At 45.1% G+C, this 20610-nt stretch overlaps 1 protein-coding gene and 1 long non-coding RNA gene across 2 annotated transcripts in view; one reads left to right on the forward strand and one right to left on the reverse strand.

Moving 5' to 3' along the window:
• Positions 1 to 20610, reverse strand: part of LOC120059111 (formin-like protein 3) — a 77411-nt gene that overhangs the window by 14900 nt on the left and 41901 nt on the right. The window contains exons 4-11 of the mRNA XM_039007922.1: positions 19596 to 19679; positions 15807 to 15953; positions 14706 to 14814; positions 14385 to 14461; positions 13418 to 13511; positions 4914 to 5099; positions 4441 to 4590; positions 298 to 399 (exon numbers count right to left, since the gene is read on the reverse strand). Coding sequence (XP_038863850.1) covers positions 298 to 399; positions 4441 to 4590; positions 4914 to 5099; positions 13418 to 13511; positions 14385 to 14461; positions 14706 to 14814; positions 15807 to 15953; positions 19596 to 19679 — 949 coding nt within the window. The remainder of the gene's footprint in view (positions 1 to 297; positions 400 to 4440; positions 4591 to 4913; positions 5100 to 13417; positions 13512 to 14384; positions 14462 to 14705; positions 14815 to 15806; positions 15954 to 19595; positions 19680 to 20610) is intronic.
• Positions 1 to 20610, forward strand: part of LOC120059112 — a 61261-nt gene that overhangs the window by 14885 nt on the left and 25766 nt on the right. The gene's annotated exons all lie outside the window — the stretch shown is intronic.

Below are 20610 nucleotides of genomic sequence, written 5' to 3' on the forward strand. Positions count from 1 at the left end.
AAACCACACTATGATGACTCCACAAACTATACAGGATCATAATCACTCCATTTCCTGACAATCAATTTGCTATCATAGCATTCTTGCTAGAGCATAGTTGATCAAACGTTAATGTCATTCTGCCATTGCTGTACATATAGTTCTCCAGGAGTTGTAAAACACTGTTGCTAAACAACATATTAATACAACATTGAGACACGCTGTTCTGAATCATAAAGGGTACATTTGATACTGTATATGAGAAATATAATGATAATTTCATTCAGTATCATAATAGTGATCGCCAGCTTATCTTACCCGTATGACATGGAGATCCTTGTCCTTCTGTAGGAGCTGCTTCTCCAGGTCAGCCACTTTCGTAATGGTCTCATTCTCCACGTCTAGAAGCTTCTCCGTCACCTAGTACAGGGTGGAGAGGATAGAGGGTGAGCGAAGAAAGAGAAGGTAGGAGGCATGGAGAGAAAATCAGTGAGTGAAGTGATGGGACAAGAGGGATGGAGAAAGGGAAGGAGGAGATGAATTAAAGCATTGATCCAGTAAAGTCCAACTCGGGCATCTCGCCCAGATCCACTCCCTTTTCTCTCTCTCTCTCTCTCTCTCTCTTTCTCTCTCTCTCTCTCGTACTGTAATCTCTGCAGCATTAATAAGAAATGTGATATAACTAGCAACATGACACAGGCAGTGTAAGTGAGGCTGAACTGACACAGTTTTCACTTTTGAATTTGGACAGATAACACGTGTTGTAAACTAAAGGAATTCTTAGGGTGGAATGTTTCGCTCTCTTCCTCCCCCATAATTCCTGGTCCCTGAAAGCAGGGTTTGTTTTGAAATTCTTAGGATGACGGCATGTCTAACTCTGACCTTTCTGTCATTGGAACAGTTTGGTGGATTGTTTCCTTGTATTACTGACTGACTGACACCAGAAAATACATAATCAGACAATAGTGATGTACCTGATTACTTTGTTCATGGAACCGTTTTCATGTCAAATGTTCAGAAGGGAAAAGGACACGCATAGAATCTATAGAATTCATGGTCAGTCAAGTGGTCAGCCTGGTGGTCTCGTAGTCAGTCTGGTGGTCTGGTGGTCAGCCTGGTGGTCAGTCTGGTGGTCAGCCTGGTGGTCAGCCTGGTGGTCAGCCTGGTGGTCAGTCTGGTGGTCAGCCTGGTGTTCAGTCTGGTGTTCAGTCTGGTAGTCAGTCTGGTGGTCTAGTGGTCTGGTGGTCTAGTGGTCTGGTAGTCAGTCTGGTGGTCTGGTAGTCAGTCTGGTGGTCTAGTGGTCTGGTAGTCAGTCTGGTGGTCTAGTGGTCTGGTAGTCAGTCTGTTGGTCTAGTGGTCTGGTGGTCTAGTGGTCTGGCAGTCAGTCTGGTGGTCTGGTGGTCAGTCTGGTGGTCTGGTAGTCAGTCTGGTGGTCTAGTGGTCTGGTAGTCAGTCTGGTGGTCTAGTGGTCTGGTGGTCAGCCTGGTGTTCAGGCTAGTGGTCTGGTGGTCTAGTGGTCTGGTAGTCAGTCTAGTGGTCTGGCAGTCAGTCTGGTGGTCTGGTGGTCAGTCTGGTGGTCTGGTAGTCAGTCTGGTGGTCTGTTGGTCAGTCTAGTGGTCTGGTAATCAGTCTGGTGTCTGACATTCAGTCTGGTGTCTGACATTCAGTCTGGTGGTCTGGTTGTCAATCTGGTGGTCTGGTTGTCAGTCGTGTCATCTGGTTGTCAGTCTGGTAGTCAGTCTGGTGGTCAGTCTGGTGTCTGATAGTCAGTCTGGTGGTCTGGTCGTCAGTCTGGTAGTCTGGTTGTCAGTCTGGTAGTCAGTCTGGTAGTCAGCCTGGTGGTCTGGTGGTCAGTCTGGTGGTCTGGTGGTCTGGTTGTCAGTCTGGTAGTCTGGTTGTCAGTCTGGTAGTCTAGTTGTCAGTCTCGTAGTCAGTCTGGTGGTCAGTCTGGTGGTCTGGTTGTCACTCTGGTAGTCTGGTTGTCAGTGTGGTAGTCTAGTTGGCAGTCTCATAGTCAGTCTGGTGGTCTGCTAGTCAGTCTGGTGGTCAGTCTGGCAGTCTGGTAATCAGTCTGGTGTCTGATAGTCAGTCTGGTGGTCTGGTTGTCAGTCTGGTGGTCTGGTAGTCACTCTGGTCATCTGTTTGTCAGTCTGGTAGTCTGGTTGTCAGTCTGGTAGTCTGGTTGTCAGTCTGGTCATCTGTTTGTCAGTCTGGTAGTCTGGTTGTCAGTCTGGTAGTCTGGTTGTCAGTCTGGTAGTCTGGTTGTCAGTCTGGTAATCAGTCTGGTGTCTGATAGTCAGTCTGGTGGTCTGGTGGTCAGTCTGGTAGTCTGGTAATCAGTCTGGTGTCTGATAGTCAGTCTGGTGGTCTGGTTGTCAGTCTCGTCATCTGGTTGTCAGTCTGGTAGTCAGTCTGGTGGTCAGTCTGGTGGTCTGGTTGTCAGTCTGGTGGTCTGGTTGTCAGTCTGGTGGTCTGGTTGTCAGTCTGGTCATCTGGTTGTCAGTCTGGTGGTCAGTCTGGTAGTCACTCTGGTGGTCTGGTAGTCTGGTGGTCAGTCTGGTGGTCTGGTGGTCAGTCTGGTTGTCAGGTAGTCAGTCTGGTGGTCTGGTAGTCAGTCTGGTGGCCTGGTGGTCAGTCTGGTGGTCTGGTGGTCAGTCTGGTGGTCTGGTAGTCAGTCTGGTGGTCTGGTGGTCAGTCTGGTAGTCAGTCTGGTGGTCTGATGGTCAGTCTGGTGGTCTGGTAGTCACTCTGGTCATCTGTTTGTCAGTCTGGTAGTCTGGTTGTCAGTCTGGTAGTCTGGTTGTCAGTCTGGTCATCTGTTTGTCAGTCTGGTAGTCTGGTTGTCAGTCTGGTAGTCTGGTTGTCAGTCTGGTAGTCTGGTTGTCAGTCTGGTAATCAGTCTGGTGTCTGATAGTCAGTCTGGTGGTCTGGTGGTCAGTCTGGTAGTCTGGTAATCAGTCTGGTGTCTGATAGTCAGTCTGGTGGTCTGGTTGTCAGTCTCGTCATCTGGTTGTCAGTCTGGTAGTCAGTCTGGTGGTCAGTCTGGTGGTCTGGTTGTCAGTCTGGTGGTCTGGTTGTCAGTCTGGTGGTCTGGTTGTCAGTCTGGTCATCTGGTTGTCAGTCTGGTGGTCAGTCTGGTAGTCACTCTGGTGGTCTGGTAGTCTGGTGGTCAGTCTGGTGGTCTGGTGGTCAGTCTGGTGGTCAGTCCGGTGGTCTGGTGGTCAGTCTGGTGGTCAGTCTGGTTGTCAGGTAGTCAGTCTGGTGGTCTGGTAGTCAGTCTGGTGGCCTGGTGGTCAGTCTGGTGGTCTGGTGGTCAGTCTGGTGGTCTGGTAGTCAGTCTGGTGGTCTGGTGGTCAGTCTGGTAGTCAGTCTGGTGGTCTGATGGTCAGTCTGGTGGTCTGGTTGTCAGTCTGGTCATCTGGTTGTCAGTCTGGTAGTCAGTCTGGTGGTCAGTCTGGTGGTCTGGTTGTCAGTCTGGTGGTCTGGTTGTCAGTCTGGTGGTCTGGTTGTCAGTCTGGTCATCTGGTTGTCAGTCTGGTAGTCAGTCTGGTGGTCTGGTAGTCAGCCTGGTGATCTGGTGGTCAGTCTGGTGGTCTGGTGATCAGTCTGGTGGTCTGGTGTTCAATCTGGTGGTCTGTGGGCAGTCTGGTGGTCTGGTGATCAGTCTGGTGGTCTGGTTGTCAGTCTGGTGGTCTGTTGGTCAGTCTGGTGGTCTGGTTGTCAGTCTGGTCATCTGGTTGTCAGTCTGGTGGTCTGGTTGTCAGTCTGGTAGTCTGGTCGTCAGTCTGGTAATCAGTCTGGTGTCTGATACTCAGTCTGGTGGTCTGGTGGTCAGTCTGGTAGTCTGGTAATCAGTCTGGTGTCTGATAGTCAGTCTGGTGGTCTGGTTGTCAGTCTCGTCATCTGGTTGTCAGTCTGGTAGTCAGTCTGGTAGTCAGTCTGGTGGTCTGGTTGTCAGTCTGGTCATCTGGTTGTTAGTCTGGTGGTCAGTCTGGTAGTCAGTCTGGTGGTCAGTCTGGTGGTCTGGTAGTCAGTCTGGTGGTCAGTCTGGTGGTCTGGTGGTCAGTCTGGTGTTCTGGTGGTCAGTCTTGTGGTCAGTCTGGTGGTCAGTCTGGTGGTCAGTCTGGTGGTCTGGTAGTCAGTCTGGTGGCCTGGTGGTCAGTCTGGTGGTCTGGTGGTCAGTCTGGTGGTCTGGTGGTCAGTCTGGTGGTCTGGTAGTCAGTCTGGTGGTCTGGTGGTCAGTCTGGTAGTCAGTCTGGTGGTCTGGTGGTCAGTCTGGTAGTCAGTCTGGTGGTCTGGTAGTCAGTCTGGTGGTCAGTCTGGTGGTCTGGTGGTCAGTCTGGTGGTCAGTCTGGTGGTCAGTCTGGTGGTCTGGTGGTCAGTCTGCTGGTCAGTCTGTTAGTCAGTCTGGTGGTCTGGTAGTCAGTCTGGTGGTCTGGTGGTCAGTCTGGTGGTTCTTACATGGGACAGGTGTTCCTCCAGTTCCTCCACCTTCTCCAGAGCCACGTTCTTGGTCTCTGCGTCCTCCAGCAGCCCGCCCACATCAAACACATTGTCCAGGTAGGCCTGAATCTGTACTGACAGCTTGTCACTCTCTGTGTACTTGGATTTCTGTAGGGAGAGAAGGAGAGATTCAGGTCAGTGAGTCACAGTAAGACACATATGAAGGTACCTTAGAGGTAACATTTTAAAGGCATCTTGGAAAAGGGACAGAACTTAAAATGACCATTTCCACTTCCTGCCTTCAAATGCGGTCTCAAAAGGCATAAGACACAGCCTATGTATGGCTCCTTGGAGACTTCATTCAAGTAGATGTTGGGCCAGAAGTTTTTCCTGACCTGACCAGGTACAAATCCAGGCCCTAGTTTTAGTGACTGTTCATGAACACATGATTTACATGAATTATTATATTGTATTTATAGCGTCCTCCATACCTCCAGGTATTCGTCAAGGCCCAGCTTGGTGAACTCATACTGCAGGTGAACCCTGAAGTTCATGTCTTCTACTGAGTGAACCACGATGTTGATGAACTGCATGCAGGCCACCATGAAGTCAATGTTCCCATCCTCCACACGGAAATAGTCCATCAGCTTCTCAAAGCGATGCTTCTCCTTGCACACCTGAAAGGGAAAAGAATGAGTATGTATTAGATCAATACAGAGCTGAGTATCTTTTAGGGAGGTTTGCCAAGCAGTGAAAAAAGTAATCTTCCAGTCCAATAGAGTAGGACGTAGTTCAGTTATGTTCCCTTCTGAACCACTTCAGTGTCCGATATGTCCAATATTTGTTATATAAATTTGACATAATGTATGGCTGTCTCTTTGTAAAATACAGTTCCTGTGCTGTATTACAGAGTCTCAGGTTAGAGAGTGACTCGTTACTGTTTTTCTATTTTGAATTACTGATAATCTTCCTTCCCAACAGAATGCCTAATGAAACACTAAGAAAGTTGACATTAAAGGCATTAAATATATTTCAAATTGGAACAATTTAGATAATTTCAAATATACAAAAGTAAATTTATCACGGATATACTTCAATATACTTCAATATATTCATGAAGTATGATTAAAAACAAAAAAATGCCACCTGGGATGCCAAGGATATGAGTGTAAGCAAAGGTCAACACACTCCATTTGGAATGAAAAGACCTCCTGATTATAGGAATTCATGGGAAGGGAACATAAGAAAATAAGGCAAAGGGATAAAGATCTCGCCACACACACACACACACACACACACACACAGAAACACGCGCACGCACGCACGCACACACACACACACGCATACACAAACATACAAACACACACACACACACACAAACACACGAACTCACACAAACACACACACACACACGCATACACACACATACAAACGGTTACACACACACAAACACAGAGCTGATTTCCCAACCTAAAGAGAACCCTAAGATTTGAATAAAGACACAATCCCTTATTCCATATCAGCATTCTTTAGCTAGTTGTGCTGTAATAAATAGCTAAACAACTAATATAAACCAGGTCTGCTTCCCAAATGGCACCCTTTCTCCTATATACTGCACTATTTTTTACCAGGGCCCAAAAAATTTCAGTAAAGTGTCAACTGTCATTATTAAGTTTTAAAAATCCCACTATATTTTAAAATCCCACTACAAAGCTGTTGGTTGAATCCCACATTGTTGTGACTGGGTGGCTGATAAGAGTATTGGGGCTCTGTGGGGCTCTGCAGATTGCTCAGAGTAATTGGGTTGTTCCGGTGTTTAGATGACTATTCAGGCTAGAAAGGCTAAGCAAACTCCCAAAGGAGAGTTGATCCTTATCAAGGTCACCTCATATCTGATGGCTTAATGAGACTAATAGCCCTAGACATAGCAAGGTTTTGGCCTTTGCCTAACAGAACTGTGTTCAAGTAGTATGTATTTGCTTTATTGATTGAGCTTGCATGGCACAATGGAACTAGTGGAATAGTCTCAAATGTATAACCCCTATTAGGGCTGTTGCGGTGACCGTATTGCCGCCACACCGGCATGATGTTTAGTCACGGTAATTAGGCTTCTCCAAGCTCTGATGCTGCTGATGGTCATTAGTAGCCTACCAAACTTGCTAATTGCCTGGTACTCAGCACTCTATTGTCCCTCTAATCACTCTGACATCAATGCAAATGTAACTGAAAATCTAATCAAACACTTCATGATAGCCCATGAGCTCATGTTCCGCAACATTTCTATAGGGTATGCAATTGCGTGAGAAAACAGAGTGATGGCCTCTATTAGAGGAGGATCCCATCAGCGTTCTATAGGCTAGGCCTACTATATTTATTTCTCAACTTTCCTAATATTAAGCACATTGCTTTGCTTTACAACAGGAGTATAGCCTACCTGGCTGGCATAAAAATTAACCACGGGAAAAGTGTCCTCCATTCGCTATTTAAGTGCAGAGATTACATGTATTTTTCCCGCTGCCCCTGTTTCGATACAGGTGCATGATAATGGTCCATTCTAAATCAAAACAAATTTCACACATATATTATTTACTATATGTAAAGACAAGATTAAATTAAGAATAGTCTGATGTGTGAGACTATGTGTGAGATGTGTGACAATATTTGCCTATCACTTGTGAATTATATATCACTTGTGAATGATGCCCAGCATAAGAAACATTGCCTTTTTTGTGACTTGTTGGAATCATAGTCGCACACCTCATGTAGCCTAGCCCATAGGCCTATATGTTTTAATAAGGTCAGCATCACACCTCATGTACCCTAGCCCATAGGCCTATATGTTTTAATAAGGTCAGTATCACACCTCATGTAGCCTAGCCCATAGGCCTATATGTTTTAATAAGGTCAGTATCACACCTCATGTAGTCCAGCCCATAGGCCTATATGTTTTAATAAGGTCATTATCACACCTCATGTAGCCTAGCCCATAGGCCTATATGTTTTAATAAGGTCAGCATCACACCTCATGTAGTCCAGCCCATAGGCCTATATGTTTTGATAAGGTTTGTATCACAGCTCATGTAGCCTAGCCCATAGGCCTATATGTTTTGATAAGGTTTGTATCATAGCTCATGTAGTCTAGCCCATAGGCCTATATGTTTTAATAAGGTCAGTATCACACCTCATGTAGTCTAGCCCATAGGCCTATATGTTTTAATAAGGTCAGTATCACACCTCATATAGTCCAGCCCATAGGCCTATATGTTTTAATAAGGTCAGTATCACACCTCATGTACCCTAGCCCATAGGCCTATATGTTTTAATAAGGTCAGCATCACACCTCATGTAGCCTAGCCCATAGGCCTATATGTTTAAATAAGGTCAGTATCACACCTTATGTAGTCTAGCCCATAGGCCTATATGTTTTAATAAGGTCAGTATCACACCTCATGTACCCTAGCCCATAGGCCTATATGTTTTAATAAGGTTAGTATCACACCTCATGTAGCCTAGCCCATAGGCCTACATGTTTTAATAAGGTCAGTATCACACCTCATGTACCCTAGCCCATAGGCCTATATGTTTTAATAAGGTCAGCATCACACCTCATGTAGTCTAGCCTATAGGCCTATATGTTTTAATAAGGTCAGCATCACACCTCATGTAGCCTAGCCCATAGGCCTACATGTTTTAATAAGGTCAGTATCACACCTCATGTAGTCTAGCCCATAGGTCTATATGTTTTAATAAGGTCAGTATCACACCTCATGTAGTATAGCCCATAGGTCTATATGTTTTAATAAGGTCAGTATCACACCTCATGTAGTATAGCTCATAGGCCTATATGTTTTAATAAGGTCAGTATCACACCTCATGTAGTCTAGCCTATAGGCCTATATGTTTTAATAAGGTCAGTATCACACCTCATGTAGCCTAGCCCATAGGCCTATATGTTTTTTTTAATGAAGCACATTAATCCGCTTGACAAGGGGTGTAAAGCCTAACTGGCATATATAAGCAGCGCGTGAGTTTCTAGATTGGGGAAGATCATTTCCACCATAAAAATGCACATTTCTAATAAAAGCATTACATGTATAATTGCATTTGCGGTCACTTTTGATAATGGTGTTTTCCGCTAATGGAATATTCACACTTATAGCCTACTGCCGTGTGTGCATTGCTGCACTTAGAATGTGAAGAAATAGCCTAATAATGATCAACATTTTAAGCTAAACATTCTGATCTGTTGCGTCAGCCACATTGCATAAAAAAGGTTTGTATTAATTTGGAATCTATCGCATCCCACAACTGTCCCAGACTATGTTTGAAATATTTATTTCTCGCACAGAATAGAATAGGTTGACTTTTGTATTATGGGGGATAGTAGATTGACAGGCTAGTGCTTTTTCTGTTTGTTAGGCCTACTCATCTTGTTGGCTGAAAAAAGTAAATATGGACAGTTCTTCCAATATCTTCAATATGCACCATTGAATTGGATAAGGACGCGCTCAGTTGCGTCCCGGATGTGTCTGTCTTAACTTGTAGTCTGTGAGAAAGAGCCGACAGAGAGCCTTGTGAGTGAGACACTTCGGATACGGCAGTACACTCAGGGAGAAGGGTACAACGCAACACTCCGGGCCGCAAAAGGCATGGATGTTTTTAGGGTGCATTACGGCCACAAAGGGAATGCCGCCGTGAAATTCGAGGCATTATCAAGTGCTTGTCAAATTGTGAATGAGAGACTACTGGAGTGTGTACAGCCTGCGCAGAAAACAAAGCAGAGAACATGCCTTTCAAGCAACTTTTTTCAAATCATTATTAGTGTCTCATGATGCAGCCTTACAATGTTACAAATCAAAACATACAGGCCAATGTTTGTAGAACAACTAAAGTTACATCAATAACTCTAAAATAAGCATATAGGAGTACCTATTTCTTTGTTAACCGCTCAAATCAAATCTGATCTAATTTTATTTGTCACATACACATGGTTAGCAGATGTTAATGCGAGTGTAGCGAAATGCTTGTGCTTCTAGTTCCGACAATCCAGTAATAACCAACGAGTAATCTAACCTAACAATTTCACAACTACCTAAAACACACAAGTGTAAAGGAATGAAGAATATGTACATAAAAATATATGAATGAGTGATGGTACAGAACGGCATAGGCAAGATGCAGTAGATGGTATCGAGTACAGTATATACATATGACATGAGTAATGTAGGGTATGTAAACATTATATAAAGTGGCATTGTTTAAAGTGGCTAGTGATACATTTATTACATCAAGATGGCAAGATGCAGTAGATGGTATAGAGTACAGTATATACATATGAGATGAGTAATGTAGGGTATGTAAACATTATATGAAGTGGCATTGTTTAAAGTGGCTAGTGATACATTTTTCATCCATTTTTACATTATTAAAGTGGCTGGAGTTGAGTCAGTATGTTGGCAGCAGCCACTCAATGTTAGTGGTGGCTGTTTAACAGTCTGATGGCCTTGAGATAGAAGCTGTTTTTCGGTCTCTCGGTCCCTGCTTTGATGCACCTGTACTGACCTCGCCTTCTGGATGATAGCGGGGTGAACAGGCAGTGGCTCGGGTGGTTGTTGTCCTTGATGATCTTTATGGCCTTTCTGTGACATCGGGTGGTGTAGGTGTCCTGGAGGGCAGGTAGTTTGCCCCCGGTGATGCGTTGTGCAGACCTCACTACCCTCTGGAGAGCCTTACGGTTGTGGGCGAAGCAGTTGCCGTACCAGGCGGTGATACAGCCCGACAGGATGCTCTCGATTGTGCATCTGTAAAAGTTGTGTTTTTGGTGACAAGCCGAATATCTTCAGCCTCCAGAGGTTGAAGAGGCGCTGCTGTGCCTTCTTCACCACGCTGTCTGTGTGGGTGGACCATTTCAGTTTGTCCGTGATGTGTACGCCGAGGAACTTAAAACTTACTACCCTCTCCACTACTGTCCCGTCGATGTGGATAGGGGGGTGCTCCCTCTGCTGTTTCCTGAAGTCCACGATCATCTCATTTGTTTTGTTGACGTTGAGTGTGAGGTTATTTTCCTGACACCACACTCCGAGGGCCCTCACCTCCTCCCTGTAGGCCGTCTCGTCTTTGTTGGTAATCAAGCCTACCACTGTAGTGTCGTCTGCAAACTTGATGATTGAGTTGGAGGCGTGCATGGACACGCAGTCATGGGTGAACAGGGAGTACAGGAGAGGGCTCAGAACGCACCCTTGTGGGGCCACAGTGTTGAGGATCAGCGGGGTGGAGATGTTGTTACCTACCCTCATCACCTGGGAGCAGCCCGACAGGAAGTCTAGTACCCAGTTGCACAGGGCGGGGTCGAGACCCAGGGTCTCGAGCTTGATGACGAGTTTGGAGGGTACTATGGTGTTAAATGCTGAGCTGTAGTCGATGAACAGCATTCTCACATAGGTATTCCTCTTGTCCAGATGGGTTAGGGCAGTGTGCAGTGTGGTTGCGATTGCGTCGTCTGTGGACCTATTGGGGCGGTAAGCAAAGTGGAGTGGGTCTAGGGTGTCAGGTAGGGTGGAGGTGATATGGTCCTTGACTAGACTCTCAAAGCACTTCATGATGACGGAAGGGAGTGCTATGGGGCGGTAGTCGTTTAGCTCAGTTGCCTTAGCTTTCTTGGGAACAGGAACAATGGTGGCCCTCTTGAAGCATGTGGGAACAGCAGACTGGGATAAGGATTAATTGAATATGTCCTTAAACACACCAGCCAGCTGGTCTGCGCATGCTCTGAGGACGCGGCTGGGGATGCCGACTGGGCCTGCAGCCTTGCGAGGGTTAACACGTTTAAATGTTTTACTCTCGTCGGCTGCAGTGAAGGAGAGTCCGCAGGTTTTGGTATCGGGCCCTGTCAGTGGCACTGTATTGTCCTCAAAGCGAGCAAAGAAGTTGTTTAGTCTGTCTGGGAGCAAGACATCCTGGTCCGCGACGGGGCTGGTTTTCTTTTTGTAATCCGGATTTGACTGTAGACCCTGCCACATACCTCTTGTTTCTGAGCCGTTGAATTGTGACTCTACTTTGTCTTTATACTGACGCTTAGCTTGTTTGATTGCCTTGCAGAGGGAATAGCTACACTGTTTGTATTCGGTCATGTTTCCGGTCACCTTGCCCTGATTAAAAGCAGTGGTTTGCGCTTTCAGTTTTGCGCGAATGCTGCCATCAATCCACGGTTTCTGGTTTGGGAATGTTTTAATAGTTGCTGTGGGTACGACATCGCCAATGCACTTGCTAATAAACTCGCTCACCGAATCAGCGTATTCGTCAATGTTGTTGTTTGACGCAATGCGGAACATATCCCAGTCCATGTGATCGAAGCAATCTTGAAGCGTGGAATCAGATTGGTCGGACCAAAGTTGAACAGACCTGAGGGCGGGAGCTTCCTTTTTTAGTTTCTGTCTATAGGCTGGGAGCAACAAAATGGAGTCGTGTCAGCTTTACCGAAAGGAGGGCGGGGGAGGGCCTTATATGCGTCGCGGAAGTTAGAATAACAATGATCCAGGGTTTTACCAGCCCTGGTTGCACAATCGATATGCTGATAGAATTTATGGAGTCTTGTTTTCGGATTAGCCTTGTTAAAATCCCCAGCTACAATGAATGCAGCCTCAGGATATGTGGTTTCCAGTTTACATAGAGTCAAATGAAGTTCGTTCAGGGCTATCGATGTGTCTGCTTGGGGGTGAATATATGCGGCTGTGATTATAATCGAAGAGAATTCTCTTCGTAGATAATGCGGTCGACATTTGATTGTGAGGAATTCTAAGTCAAGTGAACAGAAGGACTTGAGTTCCTGTATGTTGTTATGATCACACCACGTATCGTTAATCATAAGGCATACGCCCCGCCCTTCTTCTTACCAGAAAGATGCTTGTTTCTGTTGGCGCGATGCGTGAAGAAACCAGCTGGCTGTACCGACTCCGATAGCGTGTCTCGAGTGAGCCATGTTTCCGTGAAGCAAAGAACGTTACAGTCTCTTATGTCTCTCTGGAATGCTACCCTTGCTCGGATTTCATCTACCTTGTTGTCAAGAGACTGGACATTGGCGAGTAGTATGCTCGGGAGCGGTGCGCGATGTGCCCGTCTCCGGAACCTGACCAGAAGACCGCTTCGTCTGCCCCTTTTACGGCGTCGTTGTTTTGGTTCGCCGGCTGGGATCCGATCCATTGTCCTGGGTGGTGGGCAAAACAGAGGATCCGCTTCGGGAAAGACATATTCCTGGTCATAATGATGTTGAGTTGACGTTGCTCTTATATCCAATATTTCCTTCCAACTGTATGTAATAAAACCTAAGATTACCATGGGTAGCAATGTAAGGAATAACACGTAAAAAAACAAAAGACTGCATAGTTTCCTAGGAACGCGAAGCGAGGCGGCCATCTCTGTCGGCGCCGGAGATCACAGAATAGCCGCATGTGCGCTCCCTCAAATCATTTAGAGAAATTATTTTTATTTTATTCAGCTTTGTTTAATTGTATTCTTTATACTATAAAATAATGTAAAATAATGCCAACGAATTATATCTTGTCTGCTAAATGAACTAGTGTAGCCCACAGCCATTTGGCATAGCCGCATCAGGACCTAACATAAGGACAATTCAGAGTATGCTATATTTTTCTTCTGAAATAAACTACATTTTTTTCATATCAAGCTTCTTTAGACCGGTCTAAAATAAATAATGGATTTATTGTAAAGGTGTAGGCTATATTATATGTATTTAAAATGGCTTGTAGGCTATGTGTGAAAGCTAGGATATGCTAAATGTGTTTGTGTTAATTTAAGGGTCAATCACCATGAGACTGACAGTTATTTGCTTGACAATCACCAGCTGACTACATTTTGTGACCACCGCAGCCCTAAACCCGATCCACCTGGCACACAATCAAACCCTGAAAGTATCTGAATCAGATCTGGTGGATGAACTATTGTTAGCATTTTCCTGTAGATGTGTGCTGTACTGCACCTCTTTGAAGTTGTCGAAGGCAGAGAGTATGATCTCATGGCCTCCTCTAACCAGACACACCGCAGCCAGCAGCTCCAGAACCAGGGCTTTAGTCCTGTAGACAAAACAGAAAACAAACTGTATTCCACCTGTATGTGGTTCACGTACACCACACTATGGCTTTGATACATTTAATCTTTAAAGATATGTCATCTCTCCATCAACTGTATACATTCAAAACACTTGGTAAAGCACTGCATGAAGACATAGAGAAGCTGTAATCCATAAATCCATACTTTGTTGTTTAACACCCACATAGAAGCAGGATAACAGGGGCTGGTCGTGGCTCTAGCAGAATTTATGCTAAAAGAGGTCATTATGAAGGGATCAGCTCCCACGCTATAACACTGTAATCCCCTCTATACTAAACATTCCTCTAACACACTGGATGTATAACAGGCCTTCGTCCCAAATGGCACCCTATTCCCTACATTGTACACTACTTTTGACCCTACATTGTACACTACTAGTGCACTAAATAAGGAATAGGGTGCAATTTTGGATGCAAATCATGCCTTTGCCAGATGGGAGCCCCCCCCCCCCCCAACTTCACAGAGAAGCCGATGGGAGCTCCCCCCAACTTCACAGAGAAGCAGATGAGAGCCCCCCACCCCCCGTGGAGAAGGAGAGGTGTATCATATGAACAGGCTGATCAAATGTTTCACCTTTTGCCTGACCTACACCTTGACCTACAACCTGACCCACCCTTAATACTCTCAAGCTGTGGAGGTGGCCTGAGTTATTACCTTGACTTCTTATTGTGGGTCAGACTTGTGCATACAAGGACTGCCTCCTTGCTTGGCTCATCCTCACTTGTGACAAGGGTTCTCTCTGCACTATCTTGGTTTGTATAAGAATCTTTCTAAGAATCTTTCACAATGGCTATTCTCAAGCTAAGGAGGCAGGGCCGGGCCTGAGTTCTGCTCACCTCGAGTTCCTATTGTTCAGACTGAGGGCTATTTCGTTGACTGCGTGTGCGTGCGACATGACCAGGTTGAAGCCATACTGGAGAGAGAGGAAATAGAGATAAAACCAGATGTGGTCAAACAGAAGAACACTCTCCTCTGTGGCGGCTCATACAGGAAACGTCACACACATCTACAGCAGACTCAGCAGACAGCAGACTCTTAAATAGAAAATTAGGCTGCATATGCCATTTGTTTTGTAATGAGAGAGAATAGTGATTTGTGGTTATACTGTATATTGGTGACAGGGTGTTGCTTTGATAGTGGATATCCCCAGTCAGTACCTGGTAGTTCATTATGGCTCGCAAGCACATGATGCAAACGTGCACGTCGTCCTTCTGGCTCACGAGTCGTGAGTTCTTGATGGTTTTGCTGTTCGGTGCTGTGCCATAGCTGCAACAGAGGGCAAAGGTCAACAACAACATGTTTTTATTCAATGTTTAGTTATCATACTACAACAACAACAACCACAACAACAACGTATGATTCCACTTCATTCTTCTTGGTTGATCTAAACAGTCAGAGCCCATCTTCATTGTGTGTTCATATTGTTGTTTTTTTGTGACATCTTGATTTGGAACAGCAGGAAGTGAGGTATAAATGAGGCTCAGTGCTGTACAATATCTGGCAGCCATGTGACTGTATCTACTGGGTTTGTGCTCTACCACCACCAAGCTCAAAGTGAATCACAGAGGGTTTTTGGCAGAGTAGAGGGACCCGAAATGGCCTATGTGGTTACTGATGCCTTCTGGGTGGTTTCCTGACACCTGTTTGTCCCCAGGCTTATGTCTGCTCATCACAGAGCAGTCTATCCTCCACATCCTCTCATCTTTCTGTCTCTCTCTTTTCTCGCCTATATCTTTTCTGCTTCTGCTTTTTGAAACAGAGTCTCCTGGGTCTCCTCTCTCTGGCTTGATGTGCTCACTGGATGAAGAATCACAGGGCAGACGGCCCACATGTGGAGCTCAGAACAGCTGGGCCTAATCTGTCCATGACAGAACAGTGGAACACATCTGGATGGAGGAAGACCATCAAACATGGAAGGAAACGCACAGTGCAGACGGCCAAAAAACAACCATTCTGTCTCCGTCTCTGTCCCTGTAACAGCAGACAGATTAACCCACAACTCCCTGCAGTGAGTTCAGGAGTGACGACACATCACTTATCATCTTATCCTATCACATCCTCTCCAGACCCAGAACGCTCAACATCATGCCACCACCATCATCATCATCATCATCATCATCATAGCAGAGGACTAGCTGACATGCTAACATATGTTTGGATGGCTACCTGATATGCTAACATGCTAACATACGTCAGGGCCAAGGGTTAGTGGAGCAAGGCACAGTAACAGCAGCAACACAGTAGCAGACGATACGTACCGGAGAACAGACTGGCGAGCAGAGCGGACCAGCGTGTTGCAGAAAGGCTGAGTGCTGCCCTGATGCAGATCCTCTATAGACCTACTCCAGGACTTAGACTTGTCCAGGGAAATCTCCTCCCCCATCTCCAGACCCTCAAAACTCAACCTGGGCCACGGACGGACAGACAAGCAGACAGACGGGTAGACACAGACAGAAAGACAGGCAGACAGGCAGGCAGGCAGACAGACAGACAGACAGACAGACAGACAGACAGACAGACAGACAGACAGACAGACAGACAGACAGACAGACAGACGGACAGACGGACAGACGGACAGACGGGCAGATGGGCAGAAGGGGGTCGAGGTAGATTAGGTTAGAAATGCAGCTTGGTAAAAGGTCAAAGGTTATGTTATACAGTAGAACTGCACAGCTAAGCTTAGTGCAACACAGAGGCTCAGTCATTCCCATTCAGGTCCATAATATGCCAGTATGACAGTATAAAAGCACAGACTTGGCTCACAATCAAGTCCAACCTATTTATTCCTTGTGTCACTACTTCTATTTTATGTCATTTTCGATCTTTATCTTATGGAAAAAGACCCATAAGCTATGTTCCCTTTAAGCTGCGCCACAGTAGCCCTGAGACTGCAGAAATATCAGCCCACAGAGACAAGCACGAGAGTCGAGATTCTACCGCTGGCCAATCGGATGTCTCAGATGACCGTGTCTGCAGTAACGTAGCAGGAATAAAAGAAACCTACAGCAAAGTTGATACTGTGAGATTTCAAAACGTTTAAAACAAGACTAGAGAGAGACTGTCAACGAATACAGTAAAGATCTGCTGTTTTTATGACTGAGTTCATGTTTAAGTTCTCACTCAGCACTGTCAACACTTTGTATTCAACACTTTTATAAGACATAAAATGTGTGTTCTTCCTATTTCCACACAGCGCTACCAACAAGCACTGCAGCAGTAATGAATGAGTAGGAAGGTCTATCTTTAGGCTAGCGTTGATGTTATTATTACCGGCTTGGGTCTTTTTTAATATCGAGGAATAATATTTATCTGTTCATAGGAGTAACAACATGAATTTGTGCATGAGGCAGAAATAATGCCGTGTGACTCGAGTTTGGCCATCAGCTGGAAGACCGTCCCTTTTTGGTCAGTGTCAGTGGAGGAAAGGGAGACTGGAGGGATGTTGACAGGTGGACCCTCAGTCTGCTGCTCTCTCCCTCTGCTGAGACTGAACATCAGATACAGGCACCATCAGCCCAGTAAAATAAAAAGCAAATCATTTAAATGTATACTCACTCAGCTGTGCCTCACAAGTAATACAACAACGGATCTATTACCGGTGTGATCATATAGCCTACCTCAAATGTAGAAATATAATTTATAAAACATTCCTGAACAGCAATATATTGGCAGGGCAATTCAAGCAAAGCCAATATGTGGAGATAATGTATTGGGCCTATAGCTTACTGCACAAACCTAATTTCTACAGTACTGTTTTTATTGGTTAATGTTGCATAGGCTTACATTTTGACTCAAAGTGATCTTGACTCAGAAAATGTTGGTGACCACTGTTCTGGAGTTTTCCCTGTTAACACTATCAACGTTTCCCTTTACTGAGGCAATTGTGACATGCAATATTAGCCACTTTCAATACCACGTTCCCGAAATACAACGAACTATGCAACAGATTCTGTTGTAGGCAGAAAGCATCACAACAACATGTTCAGTCACCTCCTTGTCTGAAGGACAAGTGGATAAACAGCTTAATGTCAAGCCCTGCATGTTTTTTGAAAGTCTCATGGAATGTAGGCCTACAATGTACACCACACATTGGCTGCTACTGTAGGCCGAGTGATAGAACAGCTATTTCCATGTTTTTGATAGTAGGCCACCGGTAGGCCTACAGTATGATCAAATGTGACTCATTTCAGGAAACTAGGCGTATGTCGCACGTCGCTACTTGACAGGAGAGGCATTTGAACGTCAACTTTTTTTAAATCAAAATGTGTTTTTGGGCAGAAATGCCTTCTGGAACATGTGAACTTTCATGTGCCTTAATAACAAACTTTTTTGCCATTTGTAAATATGAATACAATTGTTAAATTACGAGCCTAGTCAGTTTAGCCATGGAAAAAGTCGGGGAACCTTCCTGCTAGCCATGATTGGCTGAGATAATGGATGTGCTGGACATGCCGAGATATGAGTTTGGATTGGTCTGCCATGTAGCACGCTTCTGTCGATAACATGAGCTGGTCAGTATGTGTAGGTAATCCTTTCTAACATGGCTTTTTTGAAAGATATCATGAAGTAAAACTGCAAAAGTGTTGCTATCCACTTTCAGGAGGACCGAGTTTTGAAATTAGTGGAATGCCCGGTGGAATTAGAGTATGATAGCTAAGGAGATGGAGAAAGTTCTGGCATTTGATTGCAAATATGCGGAGGGAGTCGAAAAGAGAACACACAGAAGACTGTTGTATAAAACACCTGTCTCTGGATTACATCTTCAAACTAAGGGGCAACCGTGCCATCCATGACAGAGAGGGAGAAGCGTCCATTCATGTATATGTGTAAGAGAGTCTAGCTAGCTACATTTTCAGATATGATACATTTCAAATTTTTTCAGAAAGTTGTTTTCATAAAGCTTACTGTTAGCTAGCTAGCTAATGTTAGCTGGCTGGCTCGCTAGCTAACGTTACGTGTATGATCTGTGTAGTAATATTATTTGTATCTCAGAGCCATTTGCATTGCTAGCTATAGCCTAATGCTAGCTAGCTAGCTAACATTGAACATGGTTGGTTTGCTACCTGCAGATTCCTGCAGGGTAGTAACATTATGATTTGGGATTATGGATTATACCAAAGTCAAATTAGGATATAATGTTAGGCCAACGAGACAGTGTCCAAGTTCTAAAATTATCAGGTACAATTCCTTGTTTTTATTTTGCCACACTCACAACTGTAAGCTATTTTCTGTAATTGGCTCGCCATTTACTTTACGAATAATGAACTTGTTGTGAGTTTATTTTCCTGTAATAATTTCCCGCTCTTCACTTGAAGAACGAGAAAAAAACATCAATAGTGCTGTTTGTCCCTCTTGAGATGCCGTAGCAGGTATACACTTCCTCAAAATAGTCATAATTAATTAAGATAACTCAAGAAATCTATAATTAATTTGGACGTTTTTGCTGAGGTCTTAGTCACGCAATTTTACATCTAACTGAGATGTTTGGTGCAGTATTTCTTAAGTGAAAAAAATTGCATGAAACCGAGTCGTCTCTTGTTGAATGACAACAAACACTTCATTGGAGAATCCCCGACGAAGGGGCGTAGACTTCCGAACTTCGGTATGCCTCAGGAAAAAATGTTGTGCGCACGAATAACTGATTAAACACCGCCGAAGACCAAAAGGAAAATAAGAAAAAAATCTCTAAATGTCGTCATGATAGACTGTATGCACAAACTGTTTCGAATTGGGAAGCATGCACACAGCTTTAGTCTACACCTGCTGTTTACGAAGCATGTGACAAATAACATTTGATTTGAACCACTCATTCAGTATGCAGCATATGAGGCATACAAGCACACCCAGGCACATTCAAAGATACACAATGCTATATGGAATCCATCCAGTGTGCTATTGCCCATTCTTACAGGCACAAGAGTGTGTCCGTAGCTCCTACCTGTTTGTATCAACACTTCTTGGATCCAGTGCCAATCTGGTTAGGTAGCTAACTACTTCCAGTCTCTTCTGAAGATATGCTAAGCTTAGCTTAGGTTGTGTGTACTCACATGACAGCACACTGAGCAAAGGACAGGTACTCCACCAGGATATCAAGACCCCTGTTCTCATCGTTGAGGAACTCCCGGACCCACCTGGGTGACATGGAGAGTGAGGTTAGCAGGGCAGAATATTCAGGAGCCAGCACACCCTTAGGAACAGACAGGAAGGAGGAAGGAGAGAAGAACATAGAGGAACAGAGGGGAAGGAGAGGAACAGAGAGGTACAGAGAGGAAGGAGAGAAGAACAGTCCCGATATTTAATCTGCCTTCCCCCTTACGCTTCGAACACACTGACAGCGTCATTGTGCTAAATGGTCCGCAGCATCATCTGGATATGTGTGTAACAACAGTTCAACATTCACCTTCTGCTACCATTTCTGTCAACTCGTCTACATATACAGTTTGATGCATACGTTCGATAAATCCAACCTGTGCACCATATAGAACGCACTGCAACTACCTCTGCAAAGCAATACTGCAAAGCAAACGCAGCGTTTCATTGGAAATGAATGTAATTCTTGTGTATCAAAATGCAATGGCGCTGTCTGTGTGTTCGAAGCATTAGCCTCAAGACCCCTGCTCCCCCCTTAGGAAACCACAGGAGAGTAGAATTGGGGTAAAAGGTTCCAAAAATAGCCACAATATTTTGGTTAGGGATGTAACTGGGACAGGGGACTGTTTAGTTACAAAATAACCTGGAGAGCTATTGGTGAGGCAGAAAGGAAGGCCCATTGACCCTGTGTGAGGGAGAGAGAGAGAAGGGAGGGAGAGAGAGAGAAGGGAGGGAGGGAGGGAGGGAGGGAGGGAGGGAGGGAGGGAGGGAGGGAGGGAGGGAGGGAGGGAGGGAGGGAGGGAGGGAGGGAGGGAGGCAGAGAGAGAGTCGTGAGAGGCAGTGATGCAGCTTAAGCCCCACCCTCTTCAACATATATATCAACGAATTGGTGAAGGCACTAGAATGGTCTGCAGCACCCGGTCTCACCCTAATAGAATCTGAAGTCAAATGTCTACTGTTTGCTGATGATCT

The sequence above is a fragment of the Salvelinus namaycush genome, chromosome 14 (genome assembly GCF_016432855.1).
Source record: "Salvelinus namaycush isolate Seneca chromosome 14, SaNama_1.0, whole genome shotgun sequence".
NCBI classification, from domain to species: domain Eukaryota; kingdom Metazoa; phylum Chordata; class Actinopteri; order Salmoniformes; family Salmonidae; genus Salvelinus; species Salvelinus namaycush.